Genomic DNA, 24,352 nt, shown 5'->3' with positions numbered 1-24,352 from the left:
CCCAGGACATCAGGGAATGCTCTAGGGCCGCTGAGTAGACAGGTCAATCTTTCATGAATGTCCATGGATTTCACTGCAACCTCTGAACTTCCCCAGGAGAAAGCTCAGGACCAACAGCCTTGTGGAAAAGACTCATGAAAAACATGACCATCACCAGCTCCCTTTGGTACCTGCAGCCCCTTCCAAGCAGGAAGGAGGTTCTCTTTCTGCTTTACATCATGGCAAAGCAGAGCTTGGAATCTACACCACCATTGCTACATACACCCAAAACCCAGGTGGTTTTTATTTGTGCTTTACATTTCCAAGCACCTCCCATTTGATACCATGGGAAACTGAATGGTTAATGAAATTATTTGCTCTTTTTAGCTTCATTTTTACATCAAAAAGCATTTAAATAGTTTTAAATAAGCTACTGTAACAATATTGATGCTTCTATTAAAGCTTGACAAAAAGAGCTCAACCCAAAGTCCAACATTCTGCAGTTTCCCTATTGAAACATTTCTGGCTTAGCAGAACATACAAAATAAGAAATCAAAAGAGAAAACCAACTTCTATTTCCAAGTCAGCTACTGACTGAGAGGATTTAAGGAAGCCTTTCATTATCCAACAGTCTTCTACCTGTAAAAGGGGAATTATACTTACTTACCCCACAGAAAGCTGAGCCCTGGGAAGCGTAAAGCACTGCAGAGAAAGAAACACAAGTGCTGAGTCCTGTTACTCCAGAGAACACTAAAGAAACCTGGTTATTTTAAACAAGAAGTTTATTTAAACAACAAGACGCTTTTACTTGAAGGGAAAAACTATCTAGGATTTTTTTTTCTTCCTTTTTTTCTTTTTTTAAGAGTAATTTACCCCTACTTAGACAGAGATTGCTCTACATGTAACAGCTACGTACAAAAAAGTTATAAAATTGTCCTTGGTTTTACAATGATAAAAGAAAAAACATTGAAATTATCCAATCAAACAAGGTATGCAAGGTTTTGTTTTTTGTTTTTTTTTGTTGTTTTTTAAACAGTGAGAGCAAAATAACTTACTGGAATATAAAGATAAAAGGAGCAGGAGCATGCCACTAACGGAGAAAGGGGCATTTTTCACAGAACCAGTTTGTTTTTCCCACCCCATCTCCATTAAATGTTGATCAAAACATACCATTGGCCATTTAGTTAAAAAAAATATGCATTATGTCTGTGCACATACACCAGTTACTTTATGTACAATAGAAGGAATAGGAAAAAAGAAAAAATCAAGAGAGAGAAGAGAGAAAACTCTACTGCAGTAGTCAGGATGTGGCTGAACCAAGTCTCGTTTGTCTAATTGTGAATGTGTTGCCTGTGGGAGCACAGTTCTGCAGAGGAAAGTAGCAGGTTCTTTGTTTGTGTGTTGGTTTGTTTAGTAAACTCCTCCTGTTTGCTGCTGGAACACATCAATTGTATCTTCATCCTCCATTTCCAACTGTAGCAGAAAAAAAAAAGAGAGAGAAAAGGCTTTCAACTCTTCTCGGGTATCTACTATAGGCTTGGGTGTTCTTACATCTTCTTTTCATGCAACTTAAACCAGCCCAGCCCCACTCCCTTCCATCACCATCACTTTGTACATTTAATCTACATCGCCAGAACTCAAGAGCAAAGAAACTGCAGAGGCAAAACCCAAAAAGCCAGTTGATAACTCTTGTCCTAGAACGGATTCTACTACATAACTTCAGGGTGCACTGTAGGACTTGTGTGGAAAAGATCAGCACTCATAACATTTTAATTCAGATGCCTACTTTTCCATGGCATCTTCTTTCTCCTACTTACTTCCTCAGTTTACCTTAGAACATTGACACAATTCCACCTTGCTGCTGTTATTCAAATGGCTTCAGCTACAGCACTAAGGAAAACAGACTGTAATGAAGGCCCCCAGCCCAGGCAGGCAGTAAAACCAAGCATCAGCAAGCATGAAAGAAAGCACTTGACACGGTCACCCATGTAACAAACTGCCAGTGAGCAGCAGCAAGACTTCATAAATGTAAGTCTCTTTTGCACCCCAATTTTTACAGTTGGTATTTCTGGGATGTTGATGTTACCTAGAGATGACAATCTACAGGAAGATTGAAGGAGTTGCTATAACTAATGTTATATTCCTAAACAGTCTCAATTTCTACTCCAGGAAACCAAACAAGTCTATGGCATTTACCACAGCTATAAATAGACTGATCCTGAGCTTCAGCATAACATGGATGGAGAGAAAAGCACCCTGTTACCTCGATTATCAGCATTCCGAGCTAAAAAGTTGCAGATTGTGCCCATAAGAGGCACATTCTTTGGAGCAACTGCTTAGAAAATACAGGTCTACTATAAACCCCCCAACACCAAGAGTCCCTTATTTCATAACAAGCAGTTCTGCAAAGCACATCAACCTGTATCACTTGGAAACACTGATTAAACTCAGCTACGTGGAGCAGTACAGAGAAATACTCAAGAGCCACAGCAAACCATTCTGTTCTTGGAATGGCCTTGATTTTACCCAGTTACAACTTCACAGTATTCATTATTTTTATGCTGCTGAAACAGAGCTTCCAATTATGAATAACAGAAAATGGCTTTTGCATTACAAAAGCCAGTTTGCAAACAAGATCCTGATAACATCCTGGCAACCTCTTACAGAAGCAAGTCAGTGCTTCAGGAAAAACTCAATTCTTGACTTACCAACTCTTAGCTCAGAGCTGTGACTCAATAAGGTGACAGGTTTACAAGACTCACCATCTGTACACTGCACTTCCAGTTCCTATTTTATTCCTGGTGATACAGACTCATTACTTAAAACACTACAGAAGCCTGAGATTCCAGTTCCAATACCCCTAAACTAGTTATACCAGAACAGTGGTAAAAAAGATCAAGTTCTATCACTAATAGATACAATTACACGGGTATTTTATACGCAACAGAAGCATCAACCCCTGCAGCAAGTATCAAATGCAGTTCTTTAGCCTTTCTTCTGCTGTTTACCTGTGCAGGTGTGTCTGTTTCATTAATAGGCTGCCCATCGAACCGGAATCTGATTTGCCTCATTGACAACCCCTGCACAAAGAGAAGCAACAAAGGGAAGTAAGTCTGGTGTAGAAGCACTCACTAGCTTGCTCTTCAACTTGTCAGCATGATCATTAAAAGCCAGGATATAGTTTTCATACTCCCCTCATGCACTGACTTTAAGGCATTTCCCTACAAATCCTTGCAGTCTGGTTTGTATTAGTAATTGTATTGTGGCCAACAACTAAGAGAAGCAACAGTGCCCCCACTGACTGGAAGGTAAAATCAAGCAGCTTCTAGTGCACGAGTCTCACCCCAAAGGCCAGGATTTTTATAGTGCTGTTTAATAATAATGCACTTAAAATGAGAGGCAACACTTTGGGTAACACATGTCAAACAGTAATAGTCAATATTCCTTTTTGATCCTGCCCAAAAGCAACAGTATGTGTTCCATAAATGCAATCATCATTTCTAAGTCTGCAGCAGCAAAGGGCAGGCAATGGTGACTTTCTGACCTCCAATTCCTATTTACAAGAAGTCAATGGATCAAAGTTCCCTGCACAGCTGAAACTTTACAAAAAGATAATGGAATCTTCTACTTCCAGAAACTACTGAATAGGATTTGAACTGGTTTTGAGCATTTCTACCACACACAGTCATTTTGCTGACCTCTTCTATCCCCAAAGGACTACTCATTCTTGCCTGAGCCAACTCAAAAAGAACTAAAGAACAACAATCCCTTCTAGTTGTAACATAAGCTTCAAATTCACAAGTTTTCCAAAGTATTCTACTGTACACCACGTTCTGCACAGGAAGATGAATGAAGTGTGAGGATACAACCAGAACCAAGAACTTTGTTGTCTGCTTCTTCCCCAGTTCTAGCTACTCTCTCTACAACTCGAGTTGGCTTGAGGTAAATCCCACATGGTGCTGTTCTGGCTCCTCTGTATTTGAAGAGCAGACTTCATTTAGCCCTGCAAGAGCAGCTGTATCAATCACACAAAATGCAGTTCATTAATTCTTGAGACTTGGCAGGAAAAAAAAAAGATTTTAATAAAGAATAAGTAAAATTTTCAGTCAGAATTTAGAATTCAGAGCAAAATCCTTCTCCACCATGACTCAGACTCTGCAGTGTTCACTCAGAACATCCTCCTGTTTAAAAAAACCCATGTGGCAAAGTGTCATGGCAGCAACACATTTTTGCACAGCAACACTTGGTTTGAGCTGTTTTCTCTGTCATTGTGTTGCTTAAAATATATTTTTCCTATTCCAAAAGTGCTGGGGTTTTTTTCTTGCAGGCTCCTGACAACTTTATGAGCTGGATAAATGTTAGCTGAAAACATACTCACCAACGGTACCTTGGTGAGATTAATAGCCACAAAAAACTGGCTGTTCCATGGATTAGTTTTCCCCACATGAATAGTCTTGATCTTCTAAACGTATCAGTCAAGGTTTTACTTCCATTTTAGGCCTACAACATGCAATACATGATTTTCCTGCTTTAAAGCTGCTCAATTCTCTACTATATGCAGCTTCCAGCTGCCCAAAATTAAATCCAAAGTCCACAGTTTAAGGATTTTAAGACTGGATGTGCCTAGTTACAACCACCAACTGAATCTGACTTTTAGACTAAGGCAGAACAAACGCTTCTAAACAAAGTCAGCACCTAAGAAACACAACTTGAAGACAGTATCCTTTGCACACCTACTGGCTTCAAACTGAAACAATAAAACATGTCTCCCATTATAAAGATTTATTATTTTTTTCCCCTCCAGTTGACAATTGGGGAATTCAGGTGAAAAGTTTTATAGCTTTACTTTTGTTTCCAAGTAACTGAAGCACAAATAGTGCTTCTAAAATCATCTTTCCTAAGACTTTACAACCAACTGACCGAGCCTGAAACCCTCCAAGAGACAGCTCTAACTGCACTTCATGTTTGGAAAAGCAGTACACAGAGATCTGCAAAATCTAACAAGAGTTTGTCTGACAGAGGTAAGAAAAATGAGTTCACGGCTTCAAACACTCACTAATTTATCCCCAGAACACCCATATGAGAACATATTCACACATCCAGTGAGAGCTGATTTGCTCTGTCTTTATTCGTATCACTCTCCTGTTGTGGCAAAGGGTAAATCAAAGAGGTTTTCCCACTCTGAGTGTGAATTAGTTTGTTTTTTCCTGGGAGTGAAATAGTTACCTCAGTGATATATACTGATTTTATTGTATTTGATGGTATCACTGAATATTTGTGTTTAAAAAAAACCAACCCAAACCATCCCCAATTCCAAACACTTTTGGACAGATGGAACTTTTTAAAGGCAGACAGTCATTAAAAAATCGTGGTCAGCAGAGACAGAACCTTCCTAACCAAAAGCTCCAGCTGAAAGTGTTAAATAGCACCGCTCTTATACAGGTGGGTGTGAAACTTGCAATAGCTGCCTACATTTGCCATTACACTAACAAAATACAGGGAATTTCTTGCTCCTCAGAGGATTAATTTGACAAGGCCACAAGAGAAAAAACAACCCACGCTCAGCATTAACTGTACAAGCTCCTTCTCAAGGTGGACACTCAACACTGCAATACCCAGTGATGTTCTTCCATCTCGATACTAAGCTAATAAACCAGAATCTCTGACCACACCAAGCCGTTACTCAGAGTTATAAAAATACCTCTGATTATCACTCAAGTCTCTCTCCTGAGTTCATACCACAGGTTCCCAACCCACCCTTTCCATACGGGTATTTCTGAGCAGTAGAATAACAGTCACCTCCCAACAGCCTCCACCTATAACCCAGACTTCACAAAGATAACAAGAGATCTTTATTTTACCCATTTCCTGTCACAACCCTGTCAGTCCACCCTGTAACAGATCCGAAGAACAACACACTCCCCACCACACAATTAGTTTCTCTTAAGCCTTTATCATTTTGCATATTTGCATAGATCTAAGCCTCTGCTGCCTTCAGCTATCATCTCTGGAGATCACCTCTCCCCCAGCCCTCTCCTGAGGATCACACAAGAACCATACCTGTCGTTCACAATAGGCTTTCATTAGTTTGCTAAGTGGTGTATGCCTCTTAATCTTAAACTGCACCACAGACCCATCTTGCCCTGCCACCTTCAGATTAATGTGGTCATTGTTTTCAGTCTTCACTCCTTCCTGTGGAGGAAATAAAAGAAGAAGAAAAAAAAAACCAAACACACTCTTTTTTTTAAAAAAGGTACGAAACAAGAAGTGAACATTTTACCAAAGTGCAACAGGTCATTAAAAAGGAGGAAATAAAGGGCATTACAGCTGTTTAACAACTTGAAAATTTGTATTAGGAGATAAAGGTCAGTAGTTTTTATTTGAAACTGTAAAGAAAAAAACCATGCACACAAAAAGAACCCCCAAACCCAACTGATATTGGCTGTCACTCTTGAGACTGGTTAACATGTCAGGTAGCAATGAAAAGCTACTAGGACAGCTGTTTTACAACAAATTTAAAGATAAAAAAGTAGTTATTTCTATGAAGGGCACAATAATATGCAACACCACAGCTCCCAATCAAAGCAATAAAGTTAATGATATTATAGCTATGATCTCCACCACTAGCAAGTGGTTTCTAACTGCACCTCAAACTTTTTCCTATCGGTTGAAGTACTTCTGAAGAAAACTTCCAAGCTACTTTAAAGGACTCGATGTGAAAAGGTGGCAAAACCTGAGCGGAACCAAGCTTCCTCCTTCAGAAAACGCTCAATAAAACCCCTCCTAGACCCGGAGTCCGATCCTGTCGCTTCCACGAGAAGCCACATGCACAAACTGCAGAAAACCAACTTCCAACTCCGCTGCTCGCGTTCTGATCCGGAGGCAACGCGAAGGTTCCGCGCTCCCCGGCTCCAGGGCAGCGTTTTCACCTGGGTTTTCTACCGGAGAAGCGACCCGGGCCCGGGTGCGGGTCGCCGCCGCCATGTGACAGATGCCCCCGGCCCGGCGCTGCTCCGAACCCCGTTTAAAATGAGGGGAAAAAATATTACGAGAGAGGGAAGACGGCGCGGGGCTGGCTGTGGTGGGGTTTTAATTATTATTATTAGTTTCGCTGGGGTTATTCTTTAATTGCCGCTGTGGAAAGCGAAGCGCCTCCCTCCCCCCCCGCCAGGCCAGGGCCGCCGGGCCCGGAGGCAGCACAAAGGGGGCAGGGAGCGATGTCCGCCCGCCCCTCCCGCGGCACCGAACGGGAAGGGGCTGGCAAGTGCCCCGGCGGGAGGCTGGCTCCGAGCGGGGATGCTGCGCCGCCAGCCGCGCAGGGGAGGCCAGATCCGGCCCCGCGACGAGCAAGAGGAGGAAGAAGGCGGCAGCGGCAGCAACCGCCTCCGGACCTGCCTCTCTGCCTGAGGAGGGCGGGAAGGGAGCCCGGATTCGCCCCCCCTGAGCCTCCCCCTTCTCTCCCCGCCATCCTCCCCGGGGATCCCCCGCCCGCCCCGGGAGGCTGCGGCCCCGGCCCCCCTCCTCCCCCGGCGGGGCGGGAAGCGGCCGCGGCCTGGGTGCGCAGGAAAATGGCGCGCAAAGCCGGCGCGCCGGAGCCGAGGCCGCTTGGCTGGGGCCGGGCCAGGGCCGGGGCCGGGCACGGGCCTCCTCCTCCTCCTCCCGCCACCACTGCCGCCGCCTGAGGGGCGAAGTGAGGGCGGCGGGAGCGAGGGCGGGCGGCGGGAGAGCGCCTGCCTCACCTTGGGCTTCTCGTCGGCCATGGCGAGTCAGCGATGTCCGGGCCGCTCCGAGCGCCTCACAAAGGGGGGGAAGGAACGACCGAGCGCGGCGGCAGCGGAGGAGAGAGAGAGAGAGAGAGAGGGGAAGGCGGGGGGGGCAGGGAGCGCGCACGCACTGCCGCGGGGCCGCGCCTTGCCCCCGTGCGTGCGCGCGCCCGACGGGCTCCCCCCCCCGCTTCCCCCTCTCTCCTCCCCCCCCTCGGCGCGGCCCCGCCGCCCATTGGGCTCCAGCGCGCGGCGGTGGGCGGGGACAAGGGGGGGGGAGGTAAGAGTTGAGGGGGGGGAGAGGGGGAAGAGAGGCGGTGTCGCGCGCGCGCTCCCCGCGGCCGTTACATAACGCGGGGCCCGGCGGGGAGGCGGAGCGTGCGCGCGCCCCGGCCGCTGCGTGCGCGCGCCCCGCCCCGCCCCGCCCCGCCGGGCGCTCACAGCGGGCCCCGCCGTGCCTGTGAGGCGGGTATTGTCCGACTCAAAATGGCCGCCGCGCCCCCCCCCACCCCACCACCACCTCCCCTCAGGCACCTCACCTCGGGGCACTGCTGGATGTTACCCCCCCACATACACACACACACAGCCCCGGGTGCACCCCCGCCGGTGACCCCGCTGCTTCGGCCTCCTCTAACCTGAGGTGCTTTTTCTCCCCCCCAAGTCGTGCCCTCGCTGTTTTACAGCTGACACTGAGGTTTGACAGCCACCCTGTCACCCTGCCTCTGGCACCCCCGGGCTTCGAGTTTCCTGCCCTGAAATAGGTGGTTTCTGCAGAGGGAATGGAGACCCGCTCTGCTGCATCCAAAATACACAGCTTGAATATAGTGAAAATGATTGCAGAGAAGGTTTACTTGTGTCCTTCAACGAGCTAAGGACATGAGGCAGCACCTCAAACATATAATACATAAATAAGAGGATATACCATTAATGATGTAAGTGGTTTCTTCAAGTTCTTTCCAATAGAGGAGAAGGGGGAGTTCTCGGTAACACCAGGGAGTTCTCAGGCTCCCACAAACCAGTGTCAGAGCCTGTTCCCATCAGTGTTACACCCGCTGCCATTTGTCAACTGCTTCTCCACAGCACATCGGTGGGGAAGAAATGCCACAAAAAGGACCTTTGTGGATGCTTCAGGGATGGATTTGCCGTTAATGGGGGGCATCAGTCCCACCCGGAGCCGCTCCGTGGGGTGAATACACTGGATTGTGACACAGAGGTGATGGACGCTCTGCTCCAGGCGTGACAACACCCAGGCCTGTGTTTAAGGCACAGGAGATGTTACAAGATGGGATTTGTCCAGATTAAAGCACTCAAGTAGTGAGATATCAACTGAAGAGAAACCTACGAGCAAAGCTCAGACTGCAGCCATGCTTTTCACTCCTGATTCTGATCCCCCTTCTCTGCCTTTTGTCACGTTACTTCACATTCCAGTACCCGAGCGCAGACACAAACAGATTGTTTTGTTTTATTGCCATTGTCTGGAAGGTGAAGAACAGTATCACGTGCTGAGGATGGAAAGCTGAAGCCAAACCTTTACCTGAGTTCCCAGTTGAGAAAGTAACAGCCATAACCCAACCTGAGGCAGAGCTTCCACAAAACACAGGCCATGAAGTCTCCTACCATCTCCTTGTAGACTGGGCTCCCATAGATCGTAGTTTTCTCTCTGCTTCAATACTCTGAAAGATCAAACGTCATCTAGAGTTTCATAGAACCTTTTAGTACTTTACTCCTTCTGAAGAGTCTTAGTTAGTCAGTTCTGGAATCACAGGCACTGAAAGAGCTCCATCTGACCCAAGAAAGCAACCAGTATGCTGTTTTAAATTGTGACTGCAACTCAGATCCTCCTTTGAGCTGGACATTCCACTCCTACCTGTATGGTTTTCCTTATCATCAAAAGACTGTTCCAGTCAGTCGATCTTGCCTGTTTTCCCTGCATTTAATTCCTCTTACTATTGTTTTTTCTATTTATTTAAGCTACCAGGAGGCAAGAAGCACCTGTGACTAGAGAAAACAACCCGCTTTTGTCCAAATCCCTCCTCGAGCAGCCTAATGGTGACTCACTCTCCTATGATCTCCTTTCACCTTTTCTTTTAGCTCTGAAAAACAATGGGCAATGTCACTGTGGCCTTCTGAAATCCATTACCACTGCTGCAAAGCAGGACTAAATGGGAGGACAAGGAACTAAATCATCTCAAACCCCATTCAAGTCGTCTTCTTCATACATGGCTTTCTTTAAGCAAGACTCTGTGCACGAGGGGTGCTTTGCAGAACAAAAGACAAGTGCCACTTCCCAAGAGACCTGAAGTTCTATTTTTAGAAATGATGCAACACCAGAGAGAAGCGGCTGCTGTGAGGAAGGGCATCACGAGACTGATGGTGCTCGATGGTCCTGCTTTATTTTGCTCTCCCCTCCCTCTTTGAAGACCTCCGTGCAGCAGGGCCGGGAGCAGGATTTCTTTGGGGAGAGGTGGGATGAAGCTGGTCAGGGCCTGAGAGCAGCATGAAAGAACTGAATGGTGTTGAGACATACATTAAGGCCAGTATTACAAATAGCACTTGGAAGGAGACAAGGAAATACACTAGATTTCATGAGAACATACAAGATTTTGCTACCACTGTGGATGTCATATGTGCTCAGATAAGCTGAGAACTGTGCCACCACTGGTCTCACCACCAATTATGCAGGGCAGGGTTGTACAAGCCTCATATTTATATGGCTTGTCTTCTTATAGAGCAACAGAGGAAACTCACACTATACAGGAGGCTCAGTGGAGCTACAAGTAAGTGCTAAAATCCCCAGAGCAGTGGCCAGAACTCCCCAGCACTCGGAGCGAGCAGCAGGGGAGAAGCCACACACAAAGGACCTGGTCCCGCAGGATCCTGGCTGCAGCAGAGGGGAGCAAAAGGCAAAGCTTTTTTGTCCCTCTGAGCTCCTCCTCTTCAATGCCTGGAGTTGAAGGGCAGTGAATGGGGCAGCGTCACAGTGAGCATTCCAGAGAAATTCCAACTCCGGGAAAAAAAAATTCCACGTGTTGCTTCCTAAAATATTTCCACGCCTTGTTTCATTCTCGGACAGCAGTTTTGTAAAGGAGAAATACAAGTTGTCTGGATCCTGCAGAGCACAGAGCAGCACCATTTGGTAAGTCAGTAGATGAATTTGTACAACAGAGATTCCAACATTCCCCAAAACACAGGACTCTTACCCACAAATGAAGGATGAGCTTTCTTAAAACTGATGCCTCTTAGTTTCTCAAGCAGGTTTCTGAAGATTTAAGTTCTTCTACCCTGCAACAAGCCACCCCTCCTGCCTGACCCACACAGACACCACCTCCTTTGCCCAGCATGACTGGCAACACAAGGTGCTTTCACCAAAGATAACTGCTGCCTTTATTGTTTTGAGGAATGATGGATGCAGTAGCCAATAGAGTGAAAAAGGGGGATTTAGCAGTGGAGTGTTGCAGCATTTGTCTCAAGAGGACAGTGAATTATTTAAGCTATCTTGGGAAAACCTTAGTAAGCTTTTGTAAAGCACCAGTTTGAGGGCCTGTTGCCTCCTCCCAGCTGAGAGCTCAGCGAGGCAGCATTGCCAGGGCTTCTCTTAAACAGTGGATCACTGAACAAGTTCTTTATTGAGAGGAACAGGCAAAAAGTGAGGAGCATGCAGAGATGGGAAGAAGAGCAGAGTGAGGGAAAAGAACAGCGTGTGGTCAGTGTTTTGTCACACCAAGTTATTAACGGATCCTCAAGTTCAAGTCTACCGGTAGGTGAGCTCCCAGCGTTAGAACATCCATCAGGCTCTGGCGGTATTAACCCTGCCAGGCACAGAAGGGAAAACATCTCATGGCCCTGAGTGAGTGAACAGAGCACAGCAGAGATGTTCTCCCTGACACTTGCCAGCACATCTCCCTGATCTGCTGCGACTGATCCAATGCTTCATCGCAGTCCTCCTCCAACCTGCAGGCAGCTCGCTTAAGTCATAAAGCACGTAATTTGATTACTCAGCTTTATCAATGAGCTTGCCCGAGAGAGAATGTCACCTTCAACAACCTGGAGGCTCATTTATCTGCGAGTGTTTGAAGTGCATCAAGAAATAAGACAAACCAGTTATTAGAAGGCAATGAAGTGAACACGGTGTTCACTGACCGACTACATCGCCGCGCACCAGCGCCAGCACCGCGTCCCTGCAGCACGGAAACCGCCGAGACACGAAAATGAAGGAGATGGAGACGCGGCGGCTCCGGTTCCGAGGGGCTCCGCGCTCCCCGCTGCCTGCCCGCCGCGGCGCTGAGCCCTGCCCGAGCCTGGAGCCCCCCGCACAGCACCAGCGCCCCGGCGAGCTCCGGAGGCCTCAGGGAAGCGCCCAGCGGAGCGCAGCCCGCCCCGCCCCGGCGGGGCCTTGGGAACCCGCGGCGCTTCCGGGGCTGAGCGGCGGGCGCCTGCCCCGAGCCGGCGCCTCCCCGCGGGGCCCCTTCCCCCGGCCGGTGTTTCGCCGGTGCGGACAGCGCTGCGGGGAAGCGGCGGAGCGCGGCGGGGCTCCGCGGCGGCGCAGGCAGCGGCGCGGGCAGCCGCGGCGGGGCCTTCCCGGGAGCGCAGCGCGGCAGCCGCCATGGAGGAGCTGGATGCGGAGCCGCCAGTGATGGTGCGGGCCGGGGGGCGCGGGGCGGTGCGGGGCCGTGCGGGCGCCTCTGACGTGCCGCTGTCCCCTCGCAGGTGGTGCCGGGCGCGGACCCGTCCTCCAGGCAGCTGTGCTTCGCCTGGGGCCCCGCGGAGGTGCTGCTGTGCGAGACACGCTTCGACCGCACAGGTAGGTCCCCGCCGGGCCGGGTCGGGTCGGACCGGGCGCGTCTGCCCCGGCGCTGACCGCGTGTGTTGCAGGTGCCGGGGATGGAGGACCCAGCGCCTCCCGCGTCTTCGTGGTCCGCAAGGATCAGGACATCTATATCCACACCCTGCGGAAACTCTTCAATGAGTCGCACGGGATCTTCATCGGGCTGCAGCGGAGCGAGGAGGAGCTGGCGGGGAAGTCGAGGAAATCGCAGTGAGTGGATGGGGAGCGGGAGGGCGGGAAACATCCGTGGTCCCTGCGCCTTCTCCAGCCAGGAAAGTGCCTGGGACTTGGCATTGCCTCTGGTGAGGCGGGTGCCATTGACCGGGCTGCTCCGAGCTGCTGTAATCAGCTGCAGTGCAGAAACAATGTCTGGTTTGGGGTCATTTTACCAACCAAAGTCCTGATCCTTCCAGTGACTGTGCTGACCAACACCTTTCCCAGCATACAGCAACCAGCGCACTGATCCCTACTGATACACCCAAGTACTGGGAGCATCTGCTGCTGCAGAGGAACTTGCAAAGCTTTAGTGGACAACAGGCATGAGAGTAAAACTCAAACAGCACTTCCTAACTGAAGCCTTTCTGTGTTTGGCAGTTTGGTTCAAGTGAGTAAAAACTACCGGTCGGTGATCAGAGCCTGCATGGAGGACATGCACCAGGCAGCTAGTAAGTTTATTCTCTTACAGCACTAAAAGGAAATGCTGGTTGGGGTTATAAAATAGCATTTCAATTGTGAGTTATTGCAACTACTGTAAAATAGATTCCAATAATTATCAAGACTCCATTTCCATCCAGATTTCCAAGTTGGTTTGTAAATCCTACCCCATTTTAACAGATTTTCCGGGGATTTGCAATCTTTTCATATCTCAGGTTGCAGTTTTATGGGATACAGAGTCCAAATTAACAGCTGGCTCCCCCAAAAAATGGGAGATTTTACTCTTCTATCCATTCCCTGGTGCCATACCCAGATTTGCGCAGGATTTATAAAGCAAAGTTGCAGTTTTATATAAAAGTTAGCTTTGCCATGTGTGTACTCAGTTAGGTCTGTGCTTGGTGAGTGATCACGTATCGTTGTCTTTAGTTGTGAGCCCAGAAAGGGCTGTGAAAGGTGAATCTGTCACACTTTGACTTTCCTTGTTCCTCTCTCAGTTTCAGCCCGTGACCCTGCCCTGCAAAACCAGTACAGCACCCAGGTAATGTGTAGTCACACCAGAGCATGAATCCTGGCTAGTAAATCCACCAAGGAGGCCAGCACTGTGGCACTAAAGCAGTTTAGATTTAACTCTGCCTTAGTCTATTGGATGCAGTTTGTGACCAAGAAAAAATGGGAATAAATAGTTAACTCCTTTATTTCTAGAACCAAAAAAAGGTGTCCAACATCTCAATTCACTGCCATTTCTTAAGCATTTATCCAGTGTTATAGGGGTGGTGTTTTCTTGTCATCTTAAAGTCAGCTGTGGGCTGTCTGGAACTTCACCCCTCAAACACACAAGTTCCAGTTGGCCTCGTGGCAAGCTCTGGCTGTTCACTGGGAGAGCATGGGAAGAGCAGTGCTTGCAGTAGCTTTGTCCTGGTGACTGCAGTGATGTTGTTTCATTGGCCTTTCTTTGCTGTTTGTATTAAATCTTAGGAGTGCAGGAAGGCTGCAAATAACACTTTCTGTGTGCTACTACTGCTGTGCTACTCAGTCTTGCCCACTGGTGACAGATCATCACTGCAGTGCCAATAGTTTCTAAGCTGAATATAGAGAAGTTGTGGCCTGTTGCTGGCTTTTAATTTGTATCTCTGAAATATAAATATGACATTTGTCTTGTCCATAAAAACTGAGCTTACCTGACAGCTACAGACAGCTTCAAATGTGTTACTATTCCCAACAACTGGAATGATGACTGGCTCTAAACCTGGCCCTGCTTTTTTCACTCCTCAGGTTTCTATCCTCTCTGCGATGGAGCTGATCTGGAACCTGTGTGAGATTCTGTTTGTTGAAGCAGCTGCAGGTGAGCAGTGAACTATCTGACGTTAAGACTGAAGGGCTTTTGGTTTGCATATTTACTTGTTTAAAATATATATAGCAGCTAGTGTGTCATTTTAATATGTTTTAGAGCTATAACAAGTGCCAGTAAGCCTTTTAATACCTCTTCTGCCTCTGTAAATTGCCTTCTTCTGAGTGATATCAACCTATTAGATTTGCCTTCTACCTTTTCCCCTCATGTAGAGTGCACTACAATGTAAATTCTCTTTTTGACAGGTAGGGAAGAAGAGGGATATCAAAAGTTATTGCCAATTTATTTGACTTCTGAGCATAAACACGTCTTTAACCATCAAATATGTTGATGCCAGCTAACATTTACACATTCTCTGCTGTAACTCCTTTAGCTTTAGATGCCATTTCTGAAGTCAGTTTGTTTACACTGGCAATTGAAAGTAATAAATATTAAGGAAATGGGATTATGCAGACAAATTCTACTTGCACAGTCCCAGAAGTCAGAAGAGAGATTCACAGGTTGTAGATCAAGTAATCTGAAGAAAAATTAACCAAGTGCCAGATTCCTTCTTCATAATCAGTTAATAATAATGAATTGATGCTAAATTAAACAGGAACATTCTGTGTGTCCTTTGGCATTGCAAGATTTATGATCTGAATCACTCACCTTTTATTTCTTCAAGTACCTGGTTAGGGTTTTCTTCTGGATTGTTCTAATTCACCACATGGAATTCTGGCAGCAGCCTGGGGCTCCCACAGCCTGGCTACTGAGGAGCTCCGGGCCTTTGTAATTTGACTGTGGCAGGTAGAAATCCAGTCAGTAAAGCTCAGGTAGTGACTGTCAAGCCAGTAAGGTCAGAAGCAAGTAGAAGCAGTTTGGGAAGGAACACTTGGGAACTAACAATGAACTCTTCTCTGCCCAAAGCTGGCCCTCTCCTGCTTCGCCTCCTCGACTGGGTTCGGCTTCACGTCTGTGATGTGGACAACATGGTCCGTGAAGTTCTGAGCAGTGAAGATCCATCAAAACACGAGCTCTTCTGGAACGTGGTGAGTGCAGTCTCAGCCAGCCTGTGCCTTCCTCTTCCCTACTCAACACTAGATGACATCAAAAAACTGATTCCTGGGATGCTGCTATCTACCTCTATAGCTTTTAAGATGAAGCCGTTCTGAAGATCATTCCTGTCCTGATCCTTTCATTTTCACCCTCCACAGAGGTCAACACACTGTGTGTTTGAATTAGCAGGGCTTACAGTTGAAGCATTTAACTCCACTCAGCTCACAAGTGAACTCTGACACTCTCGTGGGTGTTTTCCAGCCTTGCCCAGTGTGATGCTCACAGAGGGTGGGTTTTGCAGGTGGATGTCTTTGTGCTGCAAGGCCGAATGGATGAAGCACGGCACTTGCTCTCCAAGGAAGCCAGTGCCAATCCCACGTCAGTGAACATGTACAGAATCCTGGATGACTTGATGAAGAAGATGCCTGTGCCCAGTGTATGTATAAAGAGCATTGTTATCGTGCAGTTCCACTGGGAAAAGGGAACTACTCTGATGTGGCTCCTGTCACATCACAATTTGTTCACCACTAAAACATCTCAGTCTTAATCCTTTACAGCCATAATATTTGTATTGAGTTGCCCTAAAGACCCAACCATTCAGATAAAAGCCTGTTGGGTGACAAACCAACAGAGAAATGTCATTTTAGCAGCAGGATCCATTCTCCAGTTGTCTGAAAGACATCCTGGTGAGAACTATTCTCTCCTACAGAATATTCTCTGAAGACTCTTACCAGCAGCTTTCCTCTGTTGCAGTGATTTCCTGGTGGAGGAAAAACTGCAGCTGCATTACACTAACCTCTCATAGGCTCCCCTTTGCCTTATTCAGATGGGTAAAATACGACACTTCAGGTGTCTTACTGTAGGACAAGTTAAAAATGGATTTAGCTTTTTATCACAACTGAGTTCAGCCCCAAGCACTTGTTGTGATTTGACTTGGTGCTTCCCTTATTTTCTGTGTCTTCTGTTCAGCTTAACAACACCCAGACACTGACCGAGATGGAGCTGAAATGGCAGCACTGGCATGAAGAATGTCAGCGCTATCTACAGGATGGAACTTTTGCTTCCAATTCCCACACGGAATCCATCTGCAAGGTGTGTTTTTGCTGGGAAGGAGAGAAACTGGGCAAGTATCAGATCCATCCTCCATTTCAGGAGCCCTGTGTAGCCATAAATAACTTGATTATACTGGATGACCTGTTCATTAAATCAGGAGATTTCGGGCCCGTCTTCTCTGTTCTTTGTTGTTGCAGGCCTGGGCAGATCATTTTCCTGTCCAAGGCCATGGGGCTGATGAGGAAACTGGGCTCTGAGAAGGATCTTTGTCATTTATCATTTCATTTTGATTAAAACTTTGCAAACTGGGAGTAATGCTTCTAAAGAGTCCCAGTGCAGCTGGGTTTGGAGGATCACTCCTGTGTCTCTCTCCTGTTAGATCCTGCTGGGAGATGAGGATGCCATACTGGAGAAAAAGGAACTCATGACCACTTGGTACCACTTCCTGGTTACCCGACTCCTCTATTCCCACCCAACGGTGAAGCCGATGGAGCTGCGGTTTTATGCACAGGTATGAAATAGGATTTTATGGATATTCTCCACTGTTTCACACACACAAAATTACTGATTTAAGGAAAACTTTGGGGGGGTAACATCCGACAGCAGCTACATACCTGTAAGATGTTCCCTAGAATGTGAAGTGGGTCAGGAGACTGATAGAGCTGAAGACCCACTCTCTTCAGTGGCTGCTGTCACCAGTCTTGTTCCTGCAGATTGTTTTCCCAGTTTCTTTATGCTAAAATAAGGAAAAATCTTTTTTTTGTTAATGTGTTCAGTCTCTGTGAGCTGTTATTTCCCATAAAATAACCAAAACAAGGCTGCTCCATCCAAACAAATGTCTTCCTTTTACCATCTCCCAACCTCTGCATTTATCATGTCTTGTCATCTCATTCCACAGTCTAGCATGGACCTGTTCCTGGGTGGAGAATGCAGCCCTGAGCCTCTAGACACGATTTTAATGGCAGCCTTTGAATTTGAGATTCATCAAGTGATCAAGGAATGCAGGTGGAGTTTTAAGGCTTCTCATTCCCTGGTTTTACAGTATTGCTTCTGTGTGCATTTACTCCAGTAGGATTTGGGGTAGAGGATATGGGTACAGCCCCACCTCATCATCCTTCCCAAGGATTTAGCGGAAGTACATGAAGCAGGCAGCAGTGACAAGGATTCCATTAGGTCTGGGACATTGCAACCAGGCATCATGCTGGAATACAGCCTCTGTATTGGGAAGAGATGCCTGTGGAAAACGTGACACATTCCTTGGCAGCTGTAGGCTTAGTTTTTCCTTTCTTTTCCTTGTTTCAAATACAGCATTGCCCTGAGCAACTGGTGGTTTGTGGCTCATCTGACTGACCTGCTGGACCACTGTAAACTCCTGCAGTCCCACAATCTCTAGTAAGTATTTCTTTGCCTTGACTATTCAGACCCTCAGCAGCAAAGATGACTGAAGCACCATGTGGATGTTGGTTGAAAAGGAGCATCTTGGGCCTGTACAGAGGAGGGAGAATAAAGATGCTGCATGTCATCCATGGCAGGGGGTTGGAACGAGATGTTTTTAAGGTCTTTTCCAGCTTTTAACCATTCTATGACTCTATGTACCTCTGAAGTTACAGGCAGCCCAGATGATCTGTTCAGCAGCACCTCAATACAGTGTTAGGATTCTTAAATATCATTTTATCCAACATATAATCAAGGGCCCCAATGTTTGTGATTTGGAATAGTGAGAAACTAACCTAAAAAGAGTTCCTGAATAAACTGAAGTTTGAGCAGTTGAATTTTGCTCTGTGGATTCCCTTGAGGTCTCAGTTTATAAAGCACTTTCTCTCAGTTACACTTGCTCAGTGCTGTAGCTGTTTGGCAGGTGTCCCAAGGAGAAAGCTGACCTGCAGCTTAGGCCCGAGGAACAAAGATTAAGATGGCCCACGATACTTAAATTCAAATACTTGTGAAATCAAGTCAGCAGGTTGTTTTCAATGAGATGCAAATAGTAATTCCTGTTTCTTTTCCCTCTTCCCCCCAGCTTTGGTTCGAACATGCGTGAATTCCTTCTGCTGGAGTATGCCTCAGGCCTCTTCTCCCATCACAGGTACCAACTTCTGGGTTTGCTCAGACAACAAACACGGAGGCAGCCAAAACAACTAACTCCATGTTAATGAAAGAAAAAGGCAAAATTTCCAGAGCCACTGTTGGAATCCCAGCAGAGGTGTCCTTCAGGGATCATGCAACGTGAGCATGTTTTCTTTCCTGAATGGAAGACAAAAGCTATTTGTTAGAACCTGTGGAGCGCGTTGACCTGTGCAGAATACTCCTGTCATGGGGCTTTCCTGGTACAGAACACCTTGTACTGAAGCACTTGTGAGCTGCAGGTGTTCCCCAGTTGTAGGTCTGAAACCCAGTTTAGGTCTGAATACTGACTTAAGCAGAGCTGGCTGTTATTAATGCAGACCCAGACTCTCCTTGTGGCTTTACTGTTGTGCTTATTTAAGGTGTATATGATCAGAGTAGCTGACGTTGGGGTTTTGCCCTCTCTCAGCCTGTGGCAGCTGGGGGTCGATTACTTTGACCACTGCCCCGAGTACGGCCGAGTGTATTTGGAGCTCCACATCGAACGGATACCCCTCAACACAGAGCAGAAGGCCCTCAAAGTGCTGAGGATCTGCGAGCAGAGGCAGATGCATGAACAAGGTGATTGATTTGTAAATCTCACTGGTCTGGAGTGATAAGTGAAGCCACTGGAACTAAGTGTTTCCCTCTTCTCCTGTGTTTCCTTCTCAGTCCGTAGCATCTGTAAGATCATGGCCATGAAGGCGCTGCGGAATAACCGCTTGGGCTCTGCCCTCTCCTGGAGCATCAGAGCTAAAGATGCAGCTTTTGCTACACTCATCTCAGACCGGTGAGTGTGAGCAGCAGCTCCCAGGGGAATGCTGCTGGAGCAGGGTGCTGGGGAGAGGACTATCAGCCACTGCAGTGGAGCAGAGCAGGTCCTGCTGCAGGCAGAGGGACACTGGCTTTGCCTCAGAGCAAGTGCCTGCTTCTGGACTAGCATAGGACATCCTTGAGTACTCCTGTCTGCAGTACCCTACCCTGCAGTGCCCTGGTTCTTTTCTGCACTGTTCTACTTCCTGCAATCTAGAGATGAAACAGATTGGCTTTATCCAACAGGCCACTCCTCTTAAAACGTGCTTTGGTAAACATCTCTTTGGGCAATCTCTCTATCATCTCATGCACTGCCCTTTCCTTTGCTTAGATGGGGCTGTACAGCGAACCAAGGAACTGATTTGGGTGGAGGATGAGCCCCTTCTGTGCTTTATATTCAGCAGGTTATTCTTAACCAGTTGAGTTCACCAGGAAACCTCCAGACAAGTCAGTGGGAGTCACTTGAGCCACTGTTTCTGCAAAGAATCTCAACCCCCAGTTTAACACATGTACCAGAGAGTGAAGTTCTTTGTGCCCCTGGTTTTGCATAAGCTCATGAAAACATCAGACCTTGCAGGGGTGGGAATGCTGTAAAACTGAAGAGGGTGCTGACAAGGCCTGGGCAAAAGCTCTGGCAACTCTTTAAGCTTTTTACACCCTCACAATCCCTGTCATGTGGTTTTTGGCTAATTGGAAATGGGCAGGTACCAACCTCTTTGCATGGTTTGAGTCCAGTACTGAAATGACACCCTTGGGTAGGTGGCCAGGCAACACTGTCCTCAGCAGTGGAAACAGGGAATAAGAAATGCTGTGTTGGGGGGTTTTAGTTTGGGGTTGTTTCATTTGTCCTTGGAGGGAGTGGGAATCGTGCTAGTTCTTTCAACAGAAGGTGAAAGAAAACCACGCCAGGAAGCAGCTCTGCAAAAAGCAGCATCATGAAGGCTGCAGCAAAACTGATGAGAAGCTTTTAGAATTGTTTTCTTCCTGCTGCTTATGACAGCAGGAAAACAGAGCTTTTTGTTATGATCTGGGAGTGTTATTTATGCACCCACCAGCCTCAGCTTCCTGTGCTCACTCCTTCCCTCACTCCTTTCAAAGGACAGATCTCAACTCCCACAAAATCTAGAAGAATTAATTAAGTGGCCACTTCGAGGAACTGTTTTGATGCCTTTTGAAACCCTCACAAGAGGCTGATTGAGAGGGAACTCAGTTGTACAGCGACGTTCTCTGCGAAGGGATTCAGAGGTACAAAGCTAACGTGGATGATGTTCTTACCTCTGCATCTTTGTTGTGTTTTACTCTCTCCCCAGCTTCCTTAAGGATTACTGTGAACGGGGGAGCTTCTCTGACTTGGACCTCATCGATAACCTGGGGCCATCCATGCTGCTCAGTGACCGGCTGACGTTTCTTGGTGAGACATGCACAGTTTTCATCCTGGTCTCTTACTTAGAACACAGTTAACTCCACGGAATCACTTGGATCTGGCTCTTCCTCCATCTGGCTACATCCTGGTTTAGTGATGAGGGGAATGCAAACGGCTGAAGGTGATGAGGGATGCAGCCTGCTTGCTACCAGGAGGCTGCACTTACAGCAGTGCTCACAGCAGCATCTATCCCACACTGCTTTGAGCAGGATAGTCTGGAATTCTGACACTTAGAGGCTTCACTGAGCCAGAATCACTGCCTGGAGAGCATCTCAAATCCCAACAGATGTGGTCTGGAAGACCTGAGGGGGCTTCCATGGCAGAGAAACCAGTGGTTTAAGTGATTGTGACAATGTGATGGGTTTTTACTGACTTCAGAGAGTTCTCCAGCCTCTCCCACCACTTCTCTTGGTTCCATGTGCCAAGTTCAAGCTCACTCAAACAAAAGCTCTTTCACTGTGGGCACTTGTGCCCAGTAACAGCGGTTTTGGGCTGCGGTGACCTGGCTGCAGCTGCTCTGGGGCCTCATTAATGGACTGAGAGAGGCAATGGAGCCAAAAGGCACCTTTCTCTGGAGCTGGGGCACTGGGGAGCACAATTACTGGGGCTAAACTCTCATCAGAGTTTGCAATAGCTGGTGGCAATTGGGCTGACTCCTCCTGGCTGACACCAGCGCTGCAGTGAGGGTGCTCCTGAATTTGGGCTGTTCCCTTTTCAGCCAGGCTTGCAAAACTGGCACTGTACTTGTTCCTTTAAACCTGATCCTAAATTAAGCCTAGAAGCTGACTGTGGCTTAGCAAACTGGTCACATCCCTGTGTGCCCAGTGTCACCCAGTGGCCCTGGCATCAGCCCCAGAGATTCACAGCTTCATTGTGAAACTGTGCTTAGAAACTGTGATGTAGAGAAATCCCCTTTTTGCTGTTGCTAAAACATCCTGAAAGGCCTGAGAATATTTCTGCTGGGAGTTTTTAGGAACATCCATTTTGTTGGACAACTTTCACATGGCTTTATCTTGAGCTGAAGCATTAGTTGAGGGGGATCTGAGTGGGAGTCACTGCTGCAGTATGTGGATGCACACAAAGCCACAGATTAAACCTCACTTTCATCCTCGGGCAGTTCTCTCGTACTGATCTAACTGATCTTAGTCAGTACTGATGGAACTCATTTGAGCAAAACCAGAACGTTCCACATTAACACAGGTCTCAGTTTCCATTTAACCACTCAGGAACCTGACACTGCAGCCGTTCACACCTCCTCGTTTCTGTGGTATCAAAGGGAACAGTCACCCCCTGCCTCTCCCCTGTGTCCTGGCTTGTGCAGACCCCACCAGTGTCTCTGAGCCACTCGTGCTGTTGCCCTGTGAACGCTCAGCACCAGTGAGCGACCATCCTGCTTCAACCAGTGAATGTTACCAGGACAGTAACAGGCTTTTGGCTGCCACTATTTTAACAACATTCCCCTTCTCCCAGACCCAGCTGCTTCAGAGACTCACTTCAATTGGGGGTGGTTCTACCTCGGGTGTGACAGACACTGACACCTTTTCCCCTTCACCAACACCCGTGTGCAGGCAAGTACCGGGAATTCCACCGGCTCTACGGGGAGAAGCGCTTCTCCGAGGCTGCCAGGCTGCTCTTGATGCTGATGACAGCTCACATCGCTCCCTGCTCCTTCTGGATGACCCTGCTCACAGACGCCCTTCCCCTGCTGGAGCAGAAAGAGGTGAGCAGCTGGTCACACACAGCAAACCCCCCATTGCTCTTTCCTTCCTTCCTCACGGGGGATCTCAAAGTGGTGACCCCCCTTTCTCCCCCCACCCCAGCCTGGAGCTGCACCTCCAGTGTAAAAGAGCTGTTCGTGGCAGTTCCAGACCTGCAGAGCTCCCCAAGGGTGCCACCAGTGGGAGCACACAGGAGCCAGCACAGGACAAGCCACCCTTAACTTGGTTCCCTGCCTTCAGAAAGCAGCAGTGGGGTCCGTGGGTGCTGATATTGAAGTACACACCGTGTACTCGGGGTGCTTGGCTTGAAGGTTGTTCAGAGCTTCCTTCTTCTACTCCCTATTTTTCCTTCAAGATCCATCAAGAAAATGACAGTTGAGCAGTTGCAGACCCATGATGGGTAAAGGCCAGAGCACCCGCTCTGGCCTCAAAGCGGACCCTGCTCTGCACGGGAGGTGGCACTGGAGACCTCCCAAAGTCACTTCCAGCCTGAATTATCCTGGTTTAAAGGGTCAGGATGGATCCGAAGGAGTGTGGAAGCTTCCTCTTCCTCCCAGCTCAGTTCTCACTGTGTGATGTCCTCAAACTCCATCACTTTAAGCAAATATTCCCATTCCCACAGGTCATATTTTCAGCGGAGCAGACTTATGAGCTGATGCGGTGCCTGGAAGACCTGACAGCAGGGAAGTCGGAGAAGCAGAAATTCCAGGTAGCTCCTGCTCTGAGGAGAGCAGGATAACGGATCAGTGGGAAAGCAAACCCTGCATTCATATTCCTGTGTGAGGGCAGAAAGGGGAGACCCCGAGTTACAGGGGCTGGTGTGGTGGGACTTTTAAAGGCCAGTCAAATGAGGCACCATGAAGAGATTTCCACAGACACAACCCCAGTGCTGGGGCGCTTCTGCTCCGCACTGTTCTGCTGGGCAGGATTGGACCGGGATGCTTTTCCAAAGCAAGTAAGCGCTCATTTCATAGGCAGTACGAAGTGGAGATGCTGCCACTCAACAGTTTCAGCTGTGGAAGGTTCCAGGCGCAGCACAGGGAGCATTTGCTGCACATGCAGCTGCCAGGAAAAGGCTTTGTAATGCTGCCTGTGGGATCTAGAAAGTAGGAAACGCAGCTTTTCCTCTTCTGGGGAGGTCCCTGTATCAGGTAGATACTCACGTGCTCTCCCTCTGAACATCCTTTCTTACCCAGATGCAGGGGGAGCCTGTCTCCAGCTCATGGCTGTGTGCAGCAGCCTAACCCCAGCTCTGCTCACTTCCAGGATGACAACGTCGAGACGATGAAAGTGGAAATGCTGAGACTTGCTCTTGCCCGGAACCTGGCACGAGTCATCGTCAAGGAAGGCACGCTGGAAGGGTCCTGAAGGCAGCAGGATGTGATTTTACTCTTCCTCTGTGGCTCACTGTACATAACCCGAGTGCTTTTCTAAGAATAAATGTCTTGTTTTGCATATAGCTGGGGATTTGCTCTTGGCTGCCATAAATGTAACTTTTCAGAGGGAGCTGCATCAAAAGGCTGAGGTTGCTTGGTCCAGCTGCCCGCCCTCCCCAGTGGAGTCAACCCCGTCACCAAAGGCAGGGTTACCTTGGCTTCCCCAGTTGCTTTGCCTCCAGTACCCAGAGCTGACACTAAACCC

General features: G+C 47.9%; 2 protein-coding genes and 1 long non-coding RNA gene across 4 annotated transcripts; 1 reads left to right on the top strand and 2 right to left on the bottom strand.

The window, feature by feature from the left end:
• Positions 1 to 743: 743 nt before the first annotated feature.
• Positions 744 to 8,130, bottom strand: SUMO2 (small ubiquitin like modifier 2). Its single transcript, XM_030505749.1, has 4 exons — positions 7,719 to 8,130; positions 6,040 to 6,171; positions 2,988 to 3,059; positions 744 to 1,452 (listed from the first exon to the last, which is right to left on the bottom strand). The coding sequence occupies exons 1-4, from the start codon at positions 7,737 to 7,739 to the stop codon at positions 1,390 to 1,392; spliced, it is 288 nt and encodes a 95-aa protein (XP_030361609.1). The 5' UTR covers positions 7,740 to 8,130; the 3' UTR covers positions 744 to 1,389.
• Positions 8,131 to 8,571: 441 nt separating this feature from the next.
• Positions 8,572 to 12,121, bottom strand: LOC115616477. Its single transcript, XR_003994302.1, has 3 exons — positions 11,883 to 12,121; positions 9,085 to 10,851; positions 8,572 to 8,994 (listed from the first exon to the last, which is right to left on the bottom strand). It is a non-coding gene; the product is annotated as an uncharacterized LOC115616477 (long non-coding RNA).
• On the top strand, positions 12,034 to 24,166 carry NUP85 (nucleoporin 85). Of its 2 annotated transcripts, none has more exons than XM_030505730.1 (19): positions 12,034 to 12,378; positions 12,450 to 12,543; positions 12,615 to 12,777; positions 13,162 to 13,232; positions 13,716 to 13,759; positions 14,494 to 14,563; positions 15,476 to 15,597; positions 15,906 to 16,040; positions 16,574 to 16,696; positions 17,037 to 17,168; positions 17,556 to 17,662; positions 17,966 to 18,049; positions 18,675 to 18,740; positions 19,188 to 19,339; positions 19,430 to 19,547; positions 20,881 to 20,981; positions 22,562 to 22,713; positions 23,334 to 23,420; positions 23,978 to 24,166. In XM_030505730.1, the coding sequence occupies exons 1-19, from the start codon at positions 12,346 to 12,348 to the stop codon at positions 24,077 to 24,079; spliced, it is 1,956 nt and encodes a 651-aa protein (XP_030361590.1). In that variant the 5' UTR covers positions 12,034 to 12,345; the 3' UTR covers positions 24,080 to 24,166. The 2 variants fall into 2 exon arrangements, with proteins under 2 accessions (XP_030361590.1, XP_030361591.1); XM_030505731.1 differs by having other exon boundaries at positions 12,282 to 12,378; positions 12,450 to 12,547; positions 12,619 to 12,777.
• Positions 24,167 to 24,352: the final 186 nt, after the last annotated feature.

The sequence above is a fragment of the Strigops habroptila genome, chromosome 14, assembly GCF_004027225.2.
Source record: "Strigops habroptila isolate Jane chromosome 14, bStrHab1.2.pri, whole genome shotgun sequence".
In the NCBI taxonomy this organism is placed as follows: Eukaryota; Metazoa; Chordata; class Aves; order Psittaciformes; family Psittacidae; genus Strigops; species Strigops habroptila.
This window is presented reverse-complemented; position numbering and strand designations above follow the sequence as displayed.